Source organism: Bombina bombina, chromosome 5 (genome assembly GCF_027579735.1).
Source record: "Bombina bombina isolate aBomBom1 chromosome 5, aBomBom1.pri, whole genome shotgun sequence".
NCBI lineage: Eukaryota > Metazoa > Chordata > Amphibia > Anura > Bombinatoridae > Bombina > Bombina bombina.
This window is the reverse complement of record NC_069503.1, coordinates 576,642,049-576,664,993: the sequence shown is the minus strand read 5'-3', so window position 1 is coordinate 576,664,993 and position 22,945 is coordinate 576,642,049. Positions and strand designations below refer to the sequence as shown.

The following is a 22,945-nucleotide window of genomic DNA, read 5'->3' as shown; positions in this document are numbered from 1 at the left end:
AAATGGGAGAAAAAATAAATTTGTCAAAAAAAATCTACTGCTTATGTGTTAAAATAATCATTGTCTTTTTATTATACACTTTATAATTATGCAATTTTATTGTATTGAGTGGTCCTTTAACCTTTTTTTCTAGTACGCTACTTTCCCACACATAATGTAGTTTTCTATTTTATTGCTATACACTTTCCATGTTAGTTTACTTCTGAAAACATTTATACTAGGTTCTCACACATAGGATCAGAACACACTTCACACACCCTTGCCCCTTTTTCTTTCCATCTCCCTTGACATAATACCTTACCCCTTCCCAAACCTCAAGCTTTTTTTTTTTCTTTTTAATTCTTTGTTTCCCGTTTATTTACCATTTGTTTTATTTCCAAAGCCTGTTCAAGTGTATTAAACTAAAACACAAGTGCAAATATTTAATACTACCCCTTAATGACAGCCGATGTACCCTGAAAGGGTTAAATAATGCAGCAAGACCACACTATAGCCCAATACCTGCAGGAGTGAGGCATCTTGCCACTTTCAGCGAGACCCACATTATTACAGGGCCAAAAACTACTCAAGGACATGTGACGTACAGGGGACATTCATGTCATTCAGGGGTTAAAAACATTTTAAAGAGAAAGCGTAATTTGGCATAGTGTGTCCTCACCACTTAACATGTAATAAGTGCAAAATGTGTGTACTATTAGCGCTTTGCATTTTCCATTGAAAGTATAGGGCACACTTATTTATGCAGCTCCCACTTAAAGGGATAGGAAAGTCAAAATTAAATTTGTATGATTCAGATAGAGAATGTCATTTTAAGATACTTTTAAATTCACTTCTATTTTCAAATGTGCTTCGTTCTCTTAGTATCCCTTGTTAAAAAAGAATATGCACATATCCTACACTGGATGCTGATTGGTGCCTGCACACATTTGTCTCTTGTGGTTGACTAACTAGGTGTGTTCATCTAGCTCCCAGTAGTGCAATGCTGTTCCTTCAGCAAAGGATAACAAGATAGTGAAGCAAATTTGGTAATAGAAGTAAATTGGAAAGTTGTTTAAAATGTTATGTTCTATCCAAATCATGAAAGAAACCTTTGGGTTTCCTATCCCTTTAAAATGCTTTAATAAAACGGTTCAACCGATAACTTATAAAACGTAAACTAGCAATATAGATTGCAGGAGGCTAAGGGCAAATTAGCATCCTTTCAGCAATCAGTAGATCTTCAGTAAAAAAAAAAATCTAGAGAGTAAGGGGTAGATTTAGTAAAAGGTGAGCAGTGAATCATGTCCGCTTGACCTTGATAAATGCGTACGCTGTCTGGTGAAATGCTTGTGCAATGCCGCCCCTGCAGATTCGCGGCCAATCAGCTGCTAGCAGGGGCCGTCAATCATCCTGGATCATAAACATATCGGATCGTATCTTACGACCGTTGCTTCTTAACTTCCGTTTCAGGCGGACCTGAAACGATGGGGCTACGAAACAGCATTCGCTGCTTAATAAATGGGGCACTAAGGCTGAATTTTTAGATTGATTTAATACAACAGCATTTTAAGTGCCTGCACTGCAAAGATATTTATTACACATGTAGATAGAATTATTTTGTGTCACTTATAGCCTCTTTCTATCAAAATAACTATTACTTTTGTAATAGCTTGACTGGAATCATGCATCAATTTTGTGATTGTTTTGTCAACATATTTGCAAACAATGAGTGTACAGAAAGCAATGCTTTTTAAATCTACAAATAAAGTGCTTACTATTTGCTTATTGACAATTGAAGGGAATATTATATAACAAAAGGAAGTATACAAATTGGTAAAAAAAAAAAAAAACATCCGCCGGATATTATGAAGTCACTACAAAACAATTGTATTGTAAAGCATTACACAAATTGTAAAGTTATGTTTGTACAAGAATTAATATAACGTTTTATTGTTTTTGTTATTTAGGGGAAGAAAGGTGAAAAAGGGGATATAGGAGCCAAGGTAAGTTTTCTGATCTGTAACTATACTGAGAAAAAAAATGCTCTTTTATTTTTCAAATGTTTATGCATTTATTTATAGATGAGCTATTTATAAGATCCGCTAAAAATATCTCCAAAAAAATGTAATATACTATAAAAATATAAAGCATAATTTTTAATTTTAGAATAGCCATGCTTTGATTTGTTGATATTGCATTCATGTATGTTTTTTGACCATAGGCTCAGCACTTATATCTTTATACGTTTATAAATCAGCTCATAGGGGTGTTATCCAAATCTATAAATGGAACATAGCAATGTTTTAGAGTTTGAAACTAATCTTCAGACTATTAATAAAACACACATATGTGTGCGTCTGTGTTTAAACACATATATATATATATCAGTGACGTGCAGTGAAGTCAGAGGTTGGTGAGGCACTTGCTATGATATGCCTGACAAAACCATATATGATGAGATTCTCCACAGTGCAGAAATGGCGTCTGACTGTCACCTGTTACTCTCAGGCAATTATTTTATTTATTTTTACCATCAATACACACACATGGCACACACAGCCAGTGACACAAATATTTATATGTCATTTAACCTATCTAAACAGCAAATAAAATATAGTTAAAGGGACATGCACTATTAGAATCATGCTGGTTTTATTTTGACTTTCCTATTCCTTTAAAGGAATATGAAACCCATATTTTTCTGTCATGATTCTGATAAAGCAGCGGTTTTAAGCAACTTTCTAATGTACTCCTATTATCATTTTTTTGAGGAGTTCATTAGAAATTTGCTTCAAATTGCTGCTTTATCAGAATTATGAAATAAAAAAAATATTGGTTTCATATCCCTTGAAAGTTTTAAAGACACAAATGCTGCTGAGCATATCTAGATATTTTTATTTCAACAAAAATTAACAAGTGATCAATACTGCAAACACTACTGCTGCCACTCAAGAAATGCACGTGCTCTATCCCACTAGGTATGCTTTTCAACAAAGGATTAAAAAAGAGTTAATTAAATAATAATACAATTACATTAGAAAGTTTGCAATTTTTATCAGAATCATGGAAGTTTAATACTTTAGCCCTGCTACTCATTTTTGCCAAGACAGTTAGCAAGCATGTGGCATGCTAAGTTATGTAAACAGTGCTACTGTTAACCCAAAATGTACCAATGAATATCATTAATATGCAATGAATACAACATCTCTAAATTGGATTGTACATTAGAAATGCTATTCCTCATTTTCAGTCCCCTATTTCAGTGATATGGGTCTCTTTTACGCTGTTAGAGTCTGAGTTCAGGGGGTTAACATTAAACAGAAAATAAACACATAAAGGAAGTTGCATCTAAAAGGAAGATGTCTTTAAAATGGCAATGTCCTTTACATTATAGATGCATGAGCCATAAGTGGTCACATTTATATTACATAACTCACAGAAATGTGTATAGAAAGATTATATAATCTATTAAAGGCAGTTAAATACAGTGATATATTTACTAAGTATACATCCTTCCTGGCTTAGTTATCTCATGAATACTAGTTGTACTGTACTTAATCCAGTCAAGATTTTATGTGCTGTTTTACTTGGGTTAGAGAAACATGTGGATTACATCTATGGAAAATACTTGACTAATGCCCACAAGTGCTAGATTAGGTTTTAAATTAATAGTGCAGAGCTCCTACCTTTAAGATTGACTTCTAGATGGCATCATTGTTTTATAAACCCTCATAATGTTTGAAAAATGGAAGATGTTAGGGGTCCTAACAATGATCCTAATATTATTTCTGCAGTGCACATTTATTTTATTATTCTATCCCTTGATCATCATGTCAGTCAGGACTAGTCTCTCTCTGGACATGGTATATTAAAAAAAGGAAAGCAAAACGGACCAAAAGCATCATTACATAACTATTATTTGTGCACATTATTTTTTATTATAATATACCTTGATTCATGATCAAGGTATATTATAATAAAAATAATGTGGACAAATAGTAGTAAAAGTACTAACTCCCCTGCTTCTGCCTAGATGCGCTCTCGCGCTTTAAAACTTTAAGCATATAGCCACTTTCTGTTCTGCCTTACACGTCCGTTTAGCAGCTGAAGATTTTTAAATCAAATTTGTATATGGCTCCGTCCGTCCAGAGTGACCCAGATGGGATGCACTGATCAGGTGGCAACAGTCCTTCCTTCACAGTCTTTGCCGCCAGCCCGCCAGACTCCAGTACTACTGCGCTGCGCTCTGGATCCTGTCTTGCGCATGCGCAGGGAGCCAATCAATAACGGTCACGTTCTCCTGGTGTTGTCAATCACAGGAGAACATGACCGTCTGATTAGCTCCCTCTCTAAGAGGCATTACGAGTGACGCCTCCGATTGGCCTATTTTTTCCACACTGACGTTCAGTCAGCCTGTGGCAGCCAGTGGGTGGTGTTTTCATACTTAGTCTGTAATTTAAAAAATGCAATGATGTTACGCAATGGAGAGGTAGAAAAGTACACTGCCTCTCCATAGCGTAACATGGGGGAAAAAAAGTTAATATTTTATGTTATGCCAGCAGGTGTCGCTCTAATGCTCAAAATATGCACCCATGTTGCGCAATGGAGTATGTCTACATTTTTTTTTTTAACACAATTTTTTTTTTTCTTTTATATTACATTTAAATAAACTTTGGGCCCATATGGCAGGGGAGGCTCTGCCTCCCCTGCCTCCTATGACTGCACGTCCTTGATATATATGTATATACACATACATATATATATACATACATATATATATATATGTATATATATATATATATATATATATATACACATATACACACATATATATATATATACACATATATAAGCAAAAAGAGTCAGTTGCACTCTCACAAACAGTTCTCCAAGGGCCAGGGTGCTAGAGTAGTTGAAATGTAGCAAAACAGGAAACAGCACTCTCTGGACTTAAGTAAAAAACAAGTAGTTTATTCAGTAACGTTTCGGGGAATGCTCCCCTTCATCAGACCAACAACATACAAGTGAGACAAACATTTAAGCATACACAAACCCCTCCCCCTAGTGCAAAAAAACGCCAAAAATGGTTGCCATAGCAACCAAGCAACCAGTTCAAAGTAAATACATTTACCAATGCAACAATGACATCAAAGAAACCAGATCATTATGGTTAATTAGCATCAGGTCAATTAGCAAATCAACACATCATCCTACCACATAATACACCTGCTGTATATTAGTACTTCTAATACCCCAGTGGCAGTGTGTCCTTTTAAAGAGACATATCACAATATTATTAGCTAAGTACAGGAACACAAGAATGTGTAGAAAAAAGGGGTTGAAAAAACGTTTAGTTAAACCTCGGCACCTCAACATATTGAAATGCAATTCACGTAATGCACTTATAGTAAATACCTAACTCCTAATACCCGTACTACATAGTCAAGGGTCATGTGTACCATAAAAGCTATAGAAGCAAATAGCAGCAAACTCGTTATACAGATACCTCAAACGATGTGACCGTATTACATGCACAAAGTGTAGCACGACCTATGCTGAACAGGGTGATTACATAGGTCGTGCTACACTTTGTGCATGTAATACGTTTGAGGTATCTGTATAACGAGTTTGCTGCTATTTGCTTCTATAGCTTTTATGGTACACATGACCCTTGACTATGTAGTACAGGTATTAGGAGTTAGGTATTTACTATAAGTGCATTACGTGAATTGCATTTCAATATGTTGAGGTGCCGAGGTTTAACTAAACGTTTTTTCAACCCCTTTTTTCTACACATTCTTGTGTTCCTGTACTTAGCTAATAATATTGTGATATGTCTCTTTAAAAGGACACACTGCCACTGGGGTATTAGAAGTACTAATATACAGCAGGTGTATTATGTGGTAGGATGATGTGTTGATTTGCTAATTGACCTGATGCTAATTAACCATAATGATCTGGTTTCTTTGATGTCATTGTTGCATTGGTAAATGTATTTACTTTGAACTGGTTGCTTGGTTGCTATGGCAACCATTTTTGGCGTTTTTTTGCACTAGGGGGAGGGGTTTGTGTATGCTTAAATGTTTGTCTCACTTGTATGTTGTTGGTCTGATGAAGGGGAGCATTCCCCGAAACGTTACTGAATAAACTACTTGTTTTTTACTTAAGTCCAGAGAGTGCTGTTTCCTGTTTTGCTACATTTCAACTACTCTAGCACCCTGGCCCTTGGAGAACTGTTTGTGAGAGTGCAACTGACTCTTTTTGCTTGGATACTTACCTGATGCACCCACCAGCAAGTGACACATCAGATCCCTCACTCTGTTGTACTACCGGACTTGTGTTTTAACATTGTATCATCACCACGGTGTGGGTATTCACTGGGGACTAATTGGTACTACTAAAGCAACAATGGAGCACATTGAACCCACGCAGGCCACAGCCACTATTCCAGCTGATGTGGAGGGTGCAGAGACACTATCCATGAGTGACTTGGATGCAGCAAGGATACTGTTTGACACCTTACTACCTGAAGATCCAGCGGAGAATGCTGTGACTGTGTACAATCAACTCATCAAATTGAAGAAAAAAGAGGTGGATCTTAAACTTCATGGCATTTACCTTTCTGAGTACCATAGAAAGAGACTGATACCTAGAGGCTTTAGAATCAACAATGTGCCCACCATAGGCAGACAGAACTCTGACTTCTGCAGGAAATGGGTAGCGATATTGAATAAATGTTCCCTTGATTTGATCTTGCTAGTGGTCGAGGAAGTCAGATGTCAGATGCAAAAAGCAAAGGATGATATCAGCATTTTGGAGGAAGCTAAAGGCCAGATCCTGATGCAGGACAAATCAGAGAACTGGATGGACAAGATTAACACACAACTACGGGAATACAACAATGCCTTAATTGCCTTCAAAAACAAAAAACTTGGTTATGTTATGGAGGATTATAAGGATAAAAAGGTTTACCGATGGACACTTGGACCGGTTGAAAGAGCCCAGTACCAGCCAAGAAGACAAAGAAGGTTTAGAACATATGCACACCGACAACTGAACACGGTGGATTCAAGTTCTGGCTCTGACACGGATTACTCGGGTGACCGGCCACAGGAGAATGAGAACCAGCACAGCACTCAGCCTTTTTTAGGCATTACCACCCGCTCCAGGGGAAGGGGCGAAGACCGCATACACGCAGGGGCGGATTTTGGAAGAAGACCCCCACTACCCCGCAGGAGGAGGAGGATGTAACGGTCAATCTTAGCCAGCATGTCCTGAATGACAACGAAAGGCGGGTACTTATGAAGGGCCTCTCCTTTGTACCCACAACTAAGGCTGATGACTTCACTACTTATATTGACAGTATGCGTTTCCAGAGGCAGCTGAAATTGGGTGACTTTTTCCAGGGAAAGGGATTGGAAGAAAACAGACACCCCTTTAAGAAACCAAGTACATTTGAACCACCCACGACGAATCCAAGTATTAGAACCTATACTCGCCTTATCCAACAAAGATTGGGACAGAGGGAGCAAGGCCTAACTAGAAATAATATGACAACAACTGACTGGGAAGCTGTTCAATCCCTTAGAAATGACTCTACCATTGTCATACGCCCAGCGGACAAGGGTGGTGCGGTTGTTCTGCAGGATTATCAAGATTATAAGACTGAAATAGATAAACAACTGGCGGATGTCTCAACCTACAAAGCCTTACCTTGTGACCCCACGATTACCTATAAAGCACGGATTGACTCAGTTATTGAACATGCAGCACAAATGAACTGGATAGACCCTACCACCAAGGAATGGCTAACCACTAACAACCCAGTCAGGCCAATTCTCTATACACTCCCCAAGATACACAAACAATTGGTACATCCACCTGGACGCCCCATTGTCTCAGCACGGGGGTCACTCCTACAACCCCTGGCTAAATATGTTGACTCTATGCTACAACCACTGGTTGTAAACATGCGCTCATACCTAAGAGACTCCACCACACTCATTGCATATCTCACTGACATATCTGACATAGAACCAGGAGACGTGCTTGCCAGTCTTGACGTCACAAGCCTCTATACTATTATACCGCATGAAATGGGGATGGAGATAATTACCAACTGCCTTGAAAGATGCCCATATGTGGGCCCCCCTACCAGCTTTATTATTGAACTTCTATCTCTATGTCTTAAGCTGAACTACTTTAAATTCGAAAGGAGATTTTATCTTCAGCTCATGGGAACGGCCATGGGCTCGAATATGGCACCTGCTTTTGCAAACTCATTCATGGAACATATGGAGGAAAAGGTGTTCAAGGTATATGACAATCAACAAGTACGCTTTTACAAGCGCTACATTGATGATATCGTTGTGGTCTGGAGAGGCACGATTGAGTCCTTTGGCGAGTGGGTCAAATCCCTGAACACAATAGGGGGACAGGTTCAATTGAAGGAAGTGTCCAGCTACAATGAAGTGGATTTCCTGGATCTAAGAATTTATAAGATAAACAACAGATTGGGTACCACCTTATTTAAAAAGTCTACCGACAGAAACACACTGCTACATGCTTCTAGTTACCATCCAAGATCACTCATAAAAGCCATCCCTAAGGCACAGCTGCTGAGAGTCATCCGCAATAACACATCAGAGGAAAACCGTGAGGTACAACTGAAAGAAATGGAATCACGGTTTTACAGCAGAGGATACAATGGTAACACTATAAAGGAAGCAAGGGCCCAGTTGAGCATGAAAATGCCAAAAAGAGACCAACAGAAGAGGATGAATTTTGTCACTGCATACACCCCTAGCACGAGAACACTAGGAGTTACTTTAAAAGAGAAATGGGATATTGTCCAGACTGATCCATCATTACCATACCACGACTATGGACCACCCAGAATTGGATATAAGAGGGGAAGAAACCTAAAAGACATCTTAATGAACACTGATCCAACTGATAGCTACAGCAAGGTCAAGACAAACACCAAAAGGGGCTCCTACAAGTGCCCGAGTTGTGTAACGTGTAACGCCATGCTGCAATGCAAGCAATTCAAACATCCACACAATAACACGAGCTACAAGATCAAGCATTTCCTTACGTGTACCACAAAATTTGTGGTGTACATGCTGAATTGCAACTGTGGCCTATTCTATATAGGTAAGACGTCAGATGACATTAAGAAAAGGATGGCTAATCACAGGAGTGCCATCCGGACGGCAATTGAGAAAGGCAAGAGTGACCAACCGGTGGCCAGACATTTTATGGAGAAGGGTCACTCTGTGGCGGACCTGAGATTTAAACTCATCGATCATGTACCCCCAATGCCTAGGGGAGGTGACAGGGACACCCGTCTCCTACAGAAGGAGGCTGAGTGGATTTTCAAACTGGACACTATACACCCCAGAGGTTTGAACATGGGGATAGACTGGCATTGTTTTTTATGAACTAAGCTGTGTATGCTTCTAATGTATCTGGTTGTATCTTTCTAAGGGGATTAATTTAGTTTGTACAGTATCTGATACTATGTTTGCATTCTTTTATCCACAGTGGGTTCATGAAGTCTGGTTGCTGATTGGCTGTAGGCTCTGCCCATATTTATCCTCCAGGAGGGGTGCCCAATGGGTGTACCCTTATTTAGGTTGTTTCTGTTATGTATATTAGTGGATGTTACTTCTGATGCACACCGCAGTGTTGACACATCACTGAGTGCTGGTGCTACTGACCTTGCACTACGGAACCCTGATAGCACTTGTATTTTCTGTATCTAGGGGGATGGGACCTGCCTGTACTATGTATTTATTCACATTAGTTTAGGGGTCTCTTTTCCTTTATAGCGATCCGTACATGTCTGGGCCACCGGGCTCTAGCAAACCTGTAATCACAGCATCAGCCTGAAACATACTGTGACCGACATATCTTTTGACTTTGGACCCCTGCCCCCCTATCTCATAGCAAAACTGTCACTCACACAGAGATAGGGGCTTGTCCCAGACGGCCTATCAGGGACCTTGCCTTACACAGTAATAATTGACTGGGCATGGCTTACACGCATGCGCACACGTATAGACATCCTTTTTGTGACCCTGTAAAATTGCCTATGCACGGACAATAGGTGTCTTGACCGCAAGATCGGTGCTGACAGGTTAGAAATGACAGACGCATATACCCTTCTCATCGTGTATGTCAGACTGAACTAGCTGGGTTACTAGACCTAAGTGGGTGACTCCTGATATCTGGGTATTAGGGGTGTTGTACTATCTTCTACTGCATATCCTGCTGCATTTATTACGTTCATGACCCGGACCCTTCCTTCCCTTAGTAGTACCTTGGGGCCCTCTTACCATGCCATTTTATTTTGTCCGGTGTGGGGGCTTGTCCTTTCTATCCTATTGGGTACCTAGCTGGAGCATTGGGGGCTGGACTGTGCCGGGTTTCCACGCATGCGCATATCCCTTGTTGTTCCGCTAGTAGCTGTGCTAGATTCAGCGCGAGGTTGGTCCGATGCTGAACAGGGTGATTACATAGGTCGTGCTACACTTTGTGCATGTAATACGGTCACATCGTTTGAGGTACCTGTATAACGAGTTTGCTGCTATTTGCTTCTATAGCTTTTATGGTACACATGACCCTTGACTATGTAGTACGGGTATTAGGAGTTAGGTATTTACTATAAGTGCATTACGTGAATTGCATTTCAATATGTTGAGGTGCCGAGGTTTAACTAAACGTTTTTTCAACCCCTTTTTTCTACACATTCTTGTGTTCCTGTACTTAGCTAATAATATTGTGATATGTCTCTTTAAAAGGACACACTGCCACTGGGGTATTAGAAGTACTAATATACAGCAGGTGTATTATGTGGTAGGATGATGTGTTGATTTGCTAATTGACCTGATGCTAATTAACCATAATGATCTGGTTTCTTTGATGTCATTGTTGCATTGGTAAATGTATTTACTTTGAACTGGTTGCTTGGTTGCTATGGCAACCATTTTTGGCGGTTTTTTGCACTAGGGGGAGGGGTTTGTGTATGCTTAAATGTTTGTCTCACTTGTATGTTGTTGGTCTGATGAAGGGGAGCATTCCCCGAAACGTTACTGAATAAACTACTTGTTTTTTACTTAAGTCCAGAGAGTGCTGTTTCCTGTTTTTATACACATATATATATATATAAATATACACACACATATATATATATATATATATATATATATACACACACACACATACACATACATACTAGCCCAGAGGGAAAAAGTTACTAATACAAAGTTAAAGATAGGAAAAAGTCAAATTTCTATGTCATCCTCTGCAATTTCTAAGTCATCTGGGACCACTGGAAATTTTAATATATATATATATAAATAGAACAGACGCATGCACTCGCTGGATTTGTGCAGAATAAGTGCTTTAATGGCGCATCAAACCAGTAACGTTTTCGGGGATCAATCACACTGAAGGGGTGTTTAACCCCCAAAAACGTTACTGGTTTGATGTGCCATTAAAGCACTTATTCTGCACAAATACAGCGAGGGCATGCGTCTGTTCTATTTTATGAGTATACTTGCCTGCACCCTGGTAGTCTTTTTTTAGGTGGGAGTGCGCTCTATTTTTGAATATATATATATAATGATTCACACAAGTAAAATTCAATGTGATATCCATTTAACTCATTTAGGAAATGTTATATCTAGTATAATTTTTTTTAATGAACACTAGTGATGCCCAGAGACAAGCTATAAAAACAGAACAAAACTGTACTAGGAAATTACTCTTAAAAGCTATATTGAACTTTGAAACACATAAGACTCCTTTTGTTGGAAAAAAATTTTTAATACACGCATTCCCATAAGGGTGAAATTATAAGTAATGATATTGTATAAATAAAGGACTGAATGCAATCGATGCATGAATACATAAAGTACCATAGTTGCAACTATTATAGAAGTACATTTGTGGCACAATAATTAAATAATAAAGAACAGTGCATTCAGTGTAACAAATATGTGTAACTTGTAAGAGAATAGCAAACTTGCTTAAGGGGGCATGCTTTTTAAATCTAAGTTGTACATTCTGTAGAGAGCCCTCACTGTCACTATACACACCCAGAACCCTCACTGTCACTATACACACCCAGAACCCTCACTGTCACTATACACACCCAGAACCCTCACTGTCACTATACACACCCAGAACCCTCACTGTCACTATACACACCCAGAACCCTCACTGTCACTATACACACCCAGAACCCTCACTGTCACTATACACACCCAGAACCCTCACTGTCACTATACACACCCAGAACCCTCACTGTCACTATACACACCCAGAACCCTCACTGTCACTATACACACCCAGAACCCTCACTGTCACTATACACACCCAGAACCCTCACTGTCACTATACACACCCAGAACCCTCACTGTCACTATACACACCCAGAACCCTCACTGTCACTATACACACCCAGAACCCTCACTGTCACTATACACACCCAGAACCCTCACTGTCACTATACACACCCAGAACCCTCACTGTTACTATACACACCCAGAACCCTCACTGTCACTACAGAAAATCTAGCTAATTATGTTGCAAAAATATATATTAATACCAGAAATTAAAGGGATAAGAAATTCAAAATTAAACTTGCAGGATTCTCATAGAGCGTGTAAATTTAAGACACTTTTAAAGTTGTTTAAAAGTGTATGCTCTATCTGAATAATTAAAGAAAAATTTGGGTTTCATATCCCTTTAAGAGATTTTAATCTTATAATGAAAGGTTTCTGTATGTGACGTACATTTTTATATAATTCTAAAACAACACCCAAACATTTTTCATGATTTCTATCCATACAGTCAAGTTTGTAATAAAGGTTTAGCACTCACGATAATCCACCTCTGACCGGGGTGCTCAGCAGCATACTAACAGTCCCAAACAAAAGCAGGCACTCACCGGATTTATCCAACAAATGATTTTACTCCAAAAGTGACGTTTTGGGGTTTCACCCCCGTCCTCAGGCTTAAAGGGACACTGTACCCAAAATTTTTCTTTCGTGATTCAGATTGAGCATGACATTTTAAGCAACTTTCTAATTTACTCCTATTATCAAATTTTCTTCATTCTCTTGGTATCTTTATTTGAAATGCAAGAATGTAAGTTTAGATGCCGGCCCATTTTTGGTGAACAACCTGGGTTGTGCTTGCTGATTGGTGGATAAATTCATCCACCAATAAAAAAGTGCTGTCCAGAGTACTGAAACCAAAAAAAAGCTTAGATACTTTTGTTTTCAAATAATGATAGCAAGAGAACGAAGAAAAAATTTATAATAGGAGTAAATTAGAAAGTTGCTTAAAATTGCAGGCTCTTTCTGAATTACAAAAGAAAAATTTTGGGTTCAGTGTCCCTTTAAACAAAAATGCATGTGACAACACAAACGTATATACCCTACTTACCACTATGTGATCCCAATTATCTCAAATCACCTTGTGTGTGTTTCAGCTACAGACTCCCAGCGCATTGCTTACGTCATTACTAGTCGTCATGTGTTGCCTAGGAGATCAGCCGCTGTTTACATTCAGTTTACCAATACTTTGTGAATATGTGTTAGCTGTAATAAACATTAAAAAAATCGACATGTTAAGATATCAGTACAGCTATTATGTGTCTTTCTTATTTTAGATATATATCTTGTGAGAACCTGCATACGAGCAGTAGTCACCCGGCACAATGCATGCGTCACAAATGGGCGCCGATTGTTGTCAAGTAACCCACAGCTATTTATAAACAGTGTCCTCGTGTTATCCATATAGGTACCGTGCAACTATATCTAACCAAATAAACCATTAAATAAAAAACAAAGTACAAAAATATCACAACATCAAACATTGCGATATCTAATCCTATACTATAAAAGGCCAAGTGTGTTTGTCCGAAGCTGTCATGCGCAGTAGAGACAGCACGAGGACAAACACACCTGGCCTTACAGTCCCTAAGTCTCTGCAGTGCGACTCAAGCAGAAGGGGGCGGGGCCGAGCGTAAAGGTCCGTGAAGGGGGCGGGGCCGAGCGTGAAGGGGGCAGGGCCAGGCGGGCCCGTGAAAGGCCCTACAGACTGAGAATCTGAGAGCTCAAAACAGCTCAAAAGAGGGGAGAGAGGGGGTAGGGAAAAGATAAGAAAGGTGAGAGAGAGATCAAGAGGGGAGATAAAGAGATGGAGAGAGACAGCAAAAGAGAGGGAGAGAGACAGCAAAAGAGAGAGGGAGGGAGAGCAAAAGAAAGGGGAGAGAGAGATCAAAAGAGAGGGGGGGGAGAGAGGGAAGAGAGGGGGGTAGAGAGAGGGGGGAGAGAAAGGGGGGGGAGAGGGAGAGAAAGAGGGGGGGAGAGAGAGGGGAGGGAGAGAGAGAGAGGGGGGAGAGAGAGCGCAAAAGAGAGGGGGAGAGAGAGAGCAAAAGAGAGGGGGGAGAGCGCAAAAGAGGGGGGGAGAGAGAGAGAGAGGGGGGAGAGAGAGAGGGGGGGAGAGAGAGGGGGGGGGAGAGAGAGAGGGGGGGAGAGGGGGGAAAGAGAGGGGGGGAGAGAGAGAGGGGGGGGGGGAGAGAGGGGGACAGAGAGGGGGGAGAGAGAGGGGGGGGGAGAGAGAGGGGGAGAGAGAGGGGGGGGGAGAGAGGGGGGGGGGAGAGAGAGGGGGGGAGAGAGAGGGGGAGAGAGGGAGAGAGATAGAGGGGGGAGAGAGAGGGCGCAAAAGAGAGGGGGAGAGAGAGTGCAAAAGAGAGGGGGGAGAGAGAGTGCAAAAGAGAGGGGGGAGAGAGAGCGCAAAAGAGGGGGGTGAGAGAGAGCGTAAAAGAGGGGTGAGAGAGAGAGCGTAAAAGAGAGGGGTGAGAGAGAGAGCGTAAAAGAGGGGGGAGAGAGAGCGCAAAAGAGGGGGGAGAGAGAGAGAGCGCAAAAGAGGGGGGGAGAGAGAGAGCGCAAAAGAGAGGGGGGAGAGAGAGCTCAAAAGAGAGGGGGAAAGAAAGCGCAAAAGAGAGGGGGAGAGAGAGCAAAAGAGGGGGAGAGAGAGAGCACAAAAGAGGGGGGAGAGAGAGCGCAAAAGAGGGGGGAGAGAGAGCGCAAAAGAGAGGGGGGAGAGAGAGAGCTCAAAAGAGAGGGGGAGAGAAAGCGCAAAAGAGAGCGGGGAGAGAGAGAGAGCAAAAGAGAGGGGGAGGGAGAGAGCGCAAGGGGTGGGACCGCTGTACCCTGCAAAAAATGGCCTGTGTGAACGGGCTTTAGGACTAGTACTAACCATAATAGAACACCATGATTAACAGCATATATGATCAGTATAGGTATACGTAAACGCTATAATTCTCATCTCTAAACCTGTATTGGAACTGAAGCTAGGTAAGACAATATTATAGTTATTTGGCAAATAGCATATCCTATGGAGAGAATTATGCAAGAAACTGGGACATAATTATATCAGAATCTATCAGGGTTATTTGATCTGACAAAGCTAAACAAATCTATACATTAATGAAGAAGGGTAATCATAGAAGCGCAATCCGCACAGCAATTAAGAACAAAGAATTGGACCAACCAGTGGCTTGACACTTTATGCAGAGAGGCCATAATGTGGCTGACTTGAGATATACTTTAATTGATCACGTACCTCCACTACCCAGAGGTGCTGACCGTAACAAAGTACTTTTGCAGAGAGAAGTAAGATGGACTTATGAGCTTGAAATGCTTATTCCAAAGGGTTTGAATACTAAAATAGAATGGCATAGCTTCCTCTAGTGCCCCGAGCCTATTATATTACCCTGCTTCATTAATGTATAGATTTGTTTAGCTTTGTCGGATCAAATAACCCTGATAGATTCTGATATAATTATGTCCCAGTTTCTTGCATAATTCTCTCCATAGGATATGCTATTTGCCAAATAACTAATAATATTGTCTTACCTAGTTTCAGCTCCAATACAGGTTTAGAGATGAGAATTATAGAGTTTACGTATACCTATACTGATCGTATATGCTGTTAATCATGGTGTTCTATTATGGTTTGGTATTAGATATTGCAATGTTTGATGTTGTGACATTTTTGTACTTTGTTTTTAATGTAATGGTTTATTCGGTTAGATATAGTTGCAAGGTACCTATATGGATAACACGAGGACACTGTTTATAAATAGCGGTGGGTTACTTGGCAACGATCAGCGCCCATTTGTGATGCATGCATTTTGCTGGGTGACTACCGCTCGTATGCAGATTCTCACGAGATATATATCTAAAATAAGAAAGACACATAATAGCTTAACATGTCGATTTTTCTTTCTAATGACACGGTGAGTCCACGGATCATCTAATTACAGTAATTACTATTGGGAATATCACTCCTGCCCAGCAGGAGGCGGCAAAGAACACCTCAGCAAAACTGTTAAATATCACCTCCCTTCCCTCCAACCCCAGTCATTCTACGTTAGAGCAAATAAGTGGTAAAGTTTAGGTGTCTGGAAAGATTCTTCAATCAAGATTTTATTATTTTTCAGCAGCAAGCTTGTGCTACTTTTCTACTTGGGTGCAGCTGTAGTCCATGTCAGTCTTTAAAGTAGAGCAGTGGTGGCTTTTAAGCAATGGGAACTTGTGGGGTACAATCCTCACTGTGGCTCTCATGTAGTTAATGCTGTCCTAATATTGAAAGCCTGAGTAAGATTACTCAGTCTTTATCTCTTTTTCCACAGGTCCATGTGAGGGAGAAGACCTCTCAAACCTAGTGAGCTGCCTTGCTGCCAGGCAGACCTTATTGAGGTAAGTGCTATTTTTATTTTTCTGGGCTGCATCAGGAAAGAGATGGCACTTTACTGTTTATTTTAATGGGACACTGAATATGGCCAATAGCAAGTTAATGGGCTTAATTTAGGCAGTGGTGCAGGCACTGGGGACGAAGAGATGGGCTCAGTTTTAACCCCTTAATGACCACAATGTACCCTGTATGTCACTGGTCGTTAAGGGTTTTTTCAGGACATAATAGCACAAGTCTAGCAAGAACACGCTATTAATGCACTCCCTCCAGCAGGCTTTGTGGAATAGAGCAGTCTCAACGCTGGTGGCAAGACCGTGCTATAAAACAATCAAGTCCCAAAAAAAGGCCAGTGACATACAGGGTACGTCGCTGGTCCTTAAGGGGTTAAGGTGGTGTGTTTTTACTCCCGGCTGTTTGTTACCTCAGAGTAATCATGCCGACTGGGAGGTTAGTTCAATTGCGCTCACGATGGGCGGGACTAACCGACGCGTTGAAAATGTCCTTTTCGCGCTCTTCTCTTCACTTCCTGTGTGCCGGAGGGGAGATATTTTACTGCGGTTCCAGTATGTGTCCTACACTCGATGGACCTTGTGTACAACGCTCTGGTTTGGGTCCGGAATCCATCTGATATCTATCGGCTCCGGTTTCCCAGCAGGGCAGGTAGGCACCTCAGCAAGAGCTAGCTGAGGTGTAGAGGCTGTTCGGGGTAATTCATTTTAAAATCTTTTGCTACAACAGTAGACTAAAAAGTTTTTGCTGTAAAAATAAAGCAGTTTTCCTTTATATATTTAAAGGGACAGTAAGGTGTTTTTTGTGTGTGAACTTTTGATTCAAAATGTAGTACTTTCATTTTTAATTCTGGGTGAAGATGGACCAGGAGGCTTTGCAAGATGTTACATGTACTTTATGTTTGGATGCTAATGTTGAATCACCAATCCCTTTCTGTTCCTCATGTATTGAGAGAACATTAAATTACAGGGATAGACTATTTGATTCTGAGCCATTATTGTCTAGGACGGATGCTGTTCAGGAGTCTACTGACAATGTTCAAGATATGCCACAACTTTCTCCTCAGGTGTCCCAAATACTATCGTCCACACATACAGTGCCCTGCGCTTCCTCTCAATCTCCGCCTGGAGTGACTTTGCAAGACATCGCTTCCCTCATGTCTTCTGCGGTATCTGATGTGCTGTCTGCTTTTCCCAAGCTGCAGGGAAAGCGCAAGAGGAAATGTAAAGAATCAGCGAGTAAGGTTTCTGACACGGTCGTGGCTATTCCGAATGTTCCCTCCCAAAAATCTGAGGAGGAAAATTCTTCAGTAGCATCTGAGGGTGAAATCTCAGACTCAGACAGTGTAATTCCTTAAGTTGGCCAATTATTTTATTACGGATGCTTACCTACAGGTTATCAAGTTGGGAGCAAAAATTTCTGGGGTTGCCGTACTGGCCCGCAGAGCCTTATGGTTGAAATCCTGGTCTGCGGATGTGTCGTCTAAGTCTAAGCTTTTGGCGATTCCTTACAAGGGCAAGACCTTGTTTGGGCCAGGATTGGCTGAAATTATTTCCGACATTACTGGAGGAAGGCTTACTTCAAAGGTAAGCCTTCCTCACCCTCTACTAAGCAGGAACAGTCCAAGCCTTCCTGGAGACCCAACCAGTCTTGGAACAAGGGAAAGCATTCTAAGAAACCCGCTAATGACTTAAAGTCAGCATGAAGGGTCTGCCCCGATCCGGGATCGGATCTTGTGGGGGGCAGACTTTCCTTCTTCGCTCAGGCTTGGGTTCGGGATGTTCAGGATCCTTGGGTGGTATACATCGTGTCCCAGGGATAAAAACTAGAGTTCAAGACCTTTCCTCCCAGGGGCAGGTTTCTGCTCTCAAGATTATTTGTAAACCAGATAAAAAGAGAGGCATTCTTACACTGTGTTCGTGACCTCTCTGACCTGGGAGTGATAGTTCCTGTTCCAGTGCAGGAGCAGGGTCTGGGATTTTACTCCAATCTGTTCGTGGTTCCCAGAAAAGAGGGAATTTTCAGACCAATTTTAGATCTCAAAAGTCTAAACAAATTCCTCAGAGTACCGTCCTTCAAGATGGAAACTATTCGTTCCATTCTTCCCTTGGTACAAGATGGTCAATTTATGACAACAGTAGATTTAAAGGATGCGTACCTGCATGTTCCCATCCACAGGGATCATCACAAGTTTCTGAGGTTCGCATTTCTAGACAAACACTTCCAGTTTGTGGCTCTTCCTTTCGGCCTTGCCACCGCTCCCAGAACTTTTTAAAGGTTCTGGGATCCCTGTTGGTGGTGCTCCGGTTGCAGGGCATTGCAGTGGAACCTTATCTGGACGATATTCTGGTTCAGGCGCCATCCTTTCAACAAGCAAACTCCCACACAGAGATATTGTTATCCTTCCTGCGCTCTCACGGATGGAAGGTGAATCTGGGAAAGAGTTCCTTAATTCCAACTACAAGGGTTTTTTATGTTTTGTTTATTTATTTATTTTTTCTCTTTCCAACGAGGTGATGTTTCCACTTTTTAGACAATACCTATGCTAGCTGTATGGCAGTGAGCTAGCATAGGTATTGGCTAAAAAGTGGAAACATCACCTCGTTGGAAAGAGAAAAAAAAAATATGGAGATTTTGCTGTGGGCAGCTGGAGGCGTTTGGTGTTGCACTTGGCAGCAGCAAAATAAAAAGTGAAAGCAAGGATTCCTCATACCGCACTCGGCTGAAATATTGGTGTGTTAGGGCGAGACGAGCCCCCCGAGTGTCACCCGTGATGTCAGACGCCAAAGTCACGTGGAGTGAACTCGCGGTTTATCTACAAACCCACAGCTGACACTTAGTAACAACTCTGCAGAGATACAGAAGTTCAAGGTAACGAATATTCTTTTTGCATATTGCACCATCCTATTTCAGGACCACAAGTAACTGTGCCGCAAAATAGTTTTACAAGTTATATGTCTGCTTCAGAGTGAATCTTTGCCTATTCTGTTACAAGAGTTCTTTGCTACTCACCACAAACATTTAATTGCCAAAGACGCTATTGTGGAGATTTTATGCTGCAACCATTTGCTTCGTAGTCACATTAATTTTATGTGTAACTTTTAGCTGTTTGTATCAGTCTTATTTGCTATTGCTAATGCATACATTTTAATCTCTCATATTTATGCTTATCTTTTGTCACTACATACAGCTTGAGAACCATATACCTATATTATTTTAGATCGTGATTTTAGATTTTATGCAAACAATTCTGTTGTCTTTTTTAGATTGTGCCCATTTATTAGGGAAGACGTCCCTACGCTTAATTTACCCCTTTTTGGTGTTCATTCTCTTTTCCAAGTTTTTATTTTTGATGTCTTTTATATTTCATTATTTAATAAATTTGTATTTGTTTTTTCGGATATTGTTCATATGAATGTTTATTTGTATAGTATCTTACACATTATATATATAAAACATATTTCTTTCACTTCCAAGTTAGAACACTGTTATACACCTTTGTATCCCTGATACCTTTAGCTTTCTTAGTGCCCTTACACCTTTCACACTTGTACACATATTTCTGACAGAGGTCAGAAAATCAAAGATTTTCAATTCTTGTCTGGCGTTTCAGTTTTTTTCTCGCCCATCGGTGGCTCAATGTATGGAGGTGATCAGTCTGATGGTAGCTGCCATGGACATCATTCCGTTTGCCCATTTCCACCTCAGACCTCTGCAGTTATGCATGCTCAGGCAGTGGAACAGGGATTATGCGGATCTGTCTCCGCGATTACATCTCGAACAGGCGACAAGGGATTCTCTTCTTTGGTGGTTGTCTCAGGATCATCTCTCCCAGGGAACCTGCTTCTGCAGACCCACTTGGGTGATTGTGACAATGGACGCCAGCCTGCTGGGATGGGGAGCAGTCTGGGGCTCTCTAAAGGCTCAGGGGACATGGACTCGGAAGGAGTCTGTACTACCCATAAACATTCTGGAGCTGAGGACAATCTTCAATGCTCTTCTGGCCTGGCCTCAGTTAGCTTCGGCTTGATTTATCAGGTTCCAATTGAACAACATAACCTCAGTGGCTTAAATCAACCATCAGGGGGGAACACAGAGTTCCTTGGCCATGAAAGAGGTAGCCAAAATTATTCAGTGGGCGGAGACCCACGACTGCTGTCTATCTGTGATCCACATTCCAGGAGTGGAAAATTGGGAAGCGGATTTTCTGAGCAGACAGACCTTTCACCCGGGGAGTGGGAAATCCATCCGGAAGTGTTTTCCAGCTTGATTCTCAAATGGGGACACCGGGAACTGGATCTCATGGCATCTCATCAGAATGCCAAGCTCCTGAAGTACGGGTCGAGGTCCAGGGATCCTCAGGCTGTACTGATAGATGCTTTGGCAGTCCCTTGGAATTTCAGTCTCGCATACCTATTTCCTCTGTTTGCTTTCCTTCCTCGGGTCATTGCTCAAATCAAACAGGAGAGGGCGTTGGGGATCCACCGGTGTGGCCTCGCAGGATCTGGTATGCAGACCTAGTGAAGATGTCATCTCTCCCTCCTTGGAGACTTCCACTGAGGAAGGACCTTCTACTTCAAGGGCCCTTCCTTCACCCAAATCTAGTTTCTCTAAATCTGACTGCTTGGAGATTGAACGTTTCATTTTATCTAAGCGTGGTTTTTCTGAGTCGGTCATTGAGACCATGATTCAGGCTCGTAAGCCTGTTTACCAGGAAGATTTACTATAAGATATGGCGTAAATATCTGCATTGGTTTGAATCCAGAGGCTACTCTTGGAGTAGAGTTCGGATTCCTAGAATTTTGTCTTTTCTCCAAGAGGGTTTGGAGAAGGGTTTATCGGCAAGTTCTTTGAAGGGTCAAATATCTGCCTTGTCTATTTTGTTACATAAATGTCTGGCGGATGTACCAGACATGCAATTGTTCTGTCAGGCCATGGTCAGAATCAGGTCTGGAGTCTTAACCTTATTCTTAAAGTTCTTCAGCAGGCTCCGTTTGAGCTATGCATTCCTTAAATATTAAATTGTTATCTTGGAAGGTTTTGTTTCTTGTTGCTATTTCATCTGCTCGTAGAGTTTCAGAGCTCTTGACATTACAGTATGAGTCTCCTTACCTTATTTTTCATTCAGATAATCTACTGCACAACCTAGACATAGTGCGTGCTTTGAAATTCAATTTACAGGCAATTAAGGATATTTGCCAGTCTTCTGCTCTCTTTGTGGTTTTCTCTAGGAAACGTAAGGGGCAGAAAGCTACGACTACTTCTCTTTCCTTGTGGCTGAAGAGTATCATTCGCTTGGCCTATGAAACTGCTGGACAACAGCCTCCTGAGAGAGTTACGGCTCATTCTACGAGGGCTGTTTCCTCTTCCTGGGCATTCAAAAATGAATCTTCTGTGGAACAGATTTGCAAGGCTGCAACTTGGTCCTCTCTACACATTTTTTCCAAATTCTACAAATTTGATACTTTTGCCTCGGCTGAGGTTTCCTTTGGGAGAAAGATTCTTCAAGCAGTGGTGTCTTCTGTTTAGGTTCCCTGTCTTGTCCCTCCCTTATCATCTGTGTACTCTAGCTTGGGTATTGATTCCCAATAGTAATTAGATGATTCGTGGACTCACCGTGTCATTAGAAAGAAAAGAAAATGTATGCTTACCTGATAAATTAATTATTTTCTTGACACGGTGAGACCACGGCCCGCCCTGTTTTTTAAGACAGGTTTTTTTGTTATGTTATAAACCTCAGGCACCTCTGCACCTTGTTGCTTCCTTTCTCTCCTTTACTTCGGTCGAATGACTGGGGTTGGAGGGAAGGGAAGTGATATTTAATAGCTTTGCTGTGATGCTCTTTGCCGCCTCCTGCTGGGCAGGAGTGATATTCCCATTAGTAATTAGATGATCCGAGGAACCACCGTGTCAAGAAAGAAAGAAATTTATCAGGTAAGCATAAATTTAGTTTTTTTTATGTTTATTACAGCTAACACATATTCACAAAGTATTGGTAAGCTGAATATAAACCGCGGCTGATCTCTTAGGCAACACACGAGTAATGACATAAGCAATGCGCCAGGAGTCTTTAGCTGAAACACACACAAGGTGATTAGAGATAATTGGGATCACATAGTGGTATATAAGTTTGTGTTGTCACATGCATTTTTGTATAAGTCTGAGGACAGGGGTGAAA

General features: G+C 41.2%; 1 protein-coding gene across 2 annotated transcripts in view; it reads left to right on the top strand.

Moving 5' to 3' along the window:
* LOC128660597 (collagen alpha-1(XV) chain) overlaps nt 1-22,945 on the top strand; it is a 674,535-nt gene that overhangs the window by 413,636 nt on the left and 237,954 nt on the right. For both annotated transcript variants that reach the window (XM_053714523.1, XM_053714522.1), the window contains exon 20: nt 1,947-1,982. In XM_053714523.1, the coding sequence (XP_053570498.1) occupies nt 1,947-1,982 (36 nt within the window). The remainder of the gene's footprint in view (nt 1-1,946; nt 1,983-22,945) is intronic.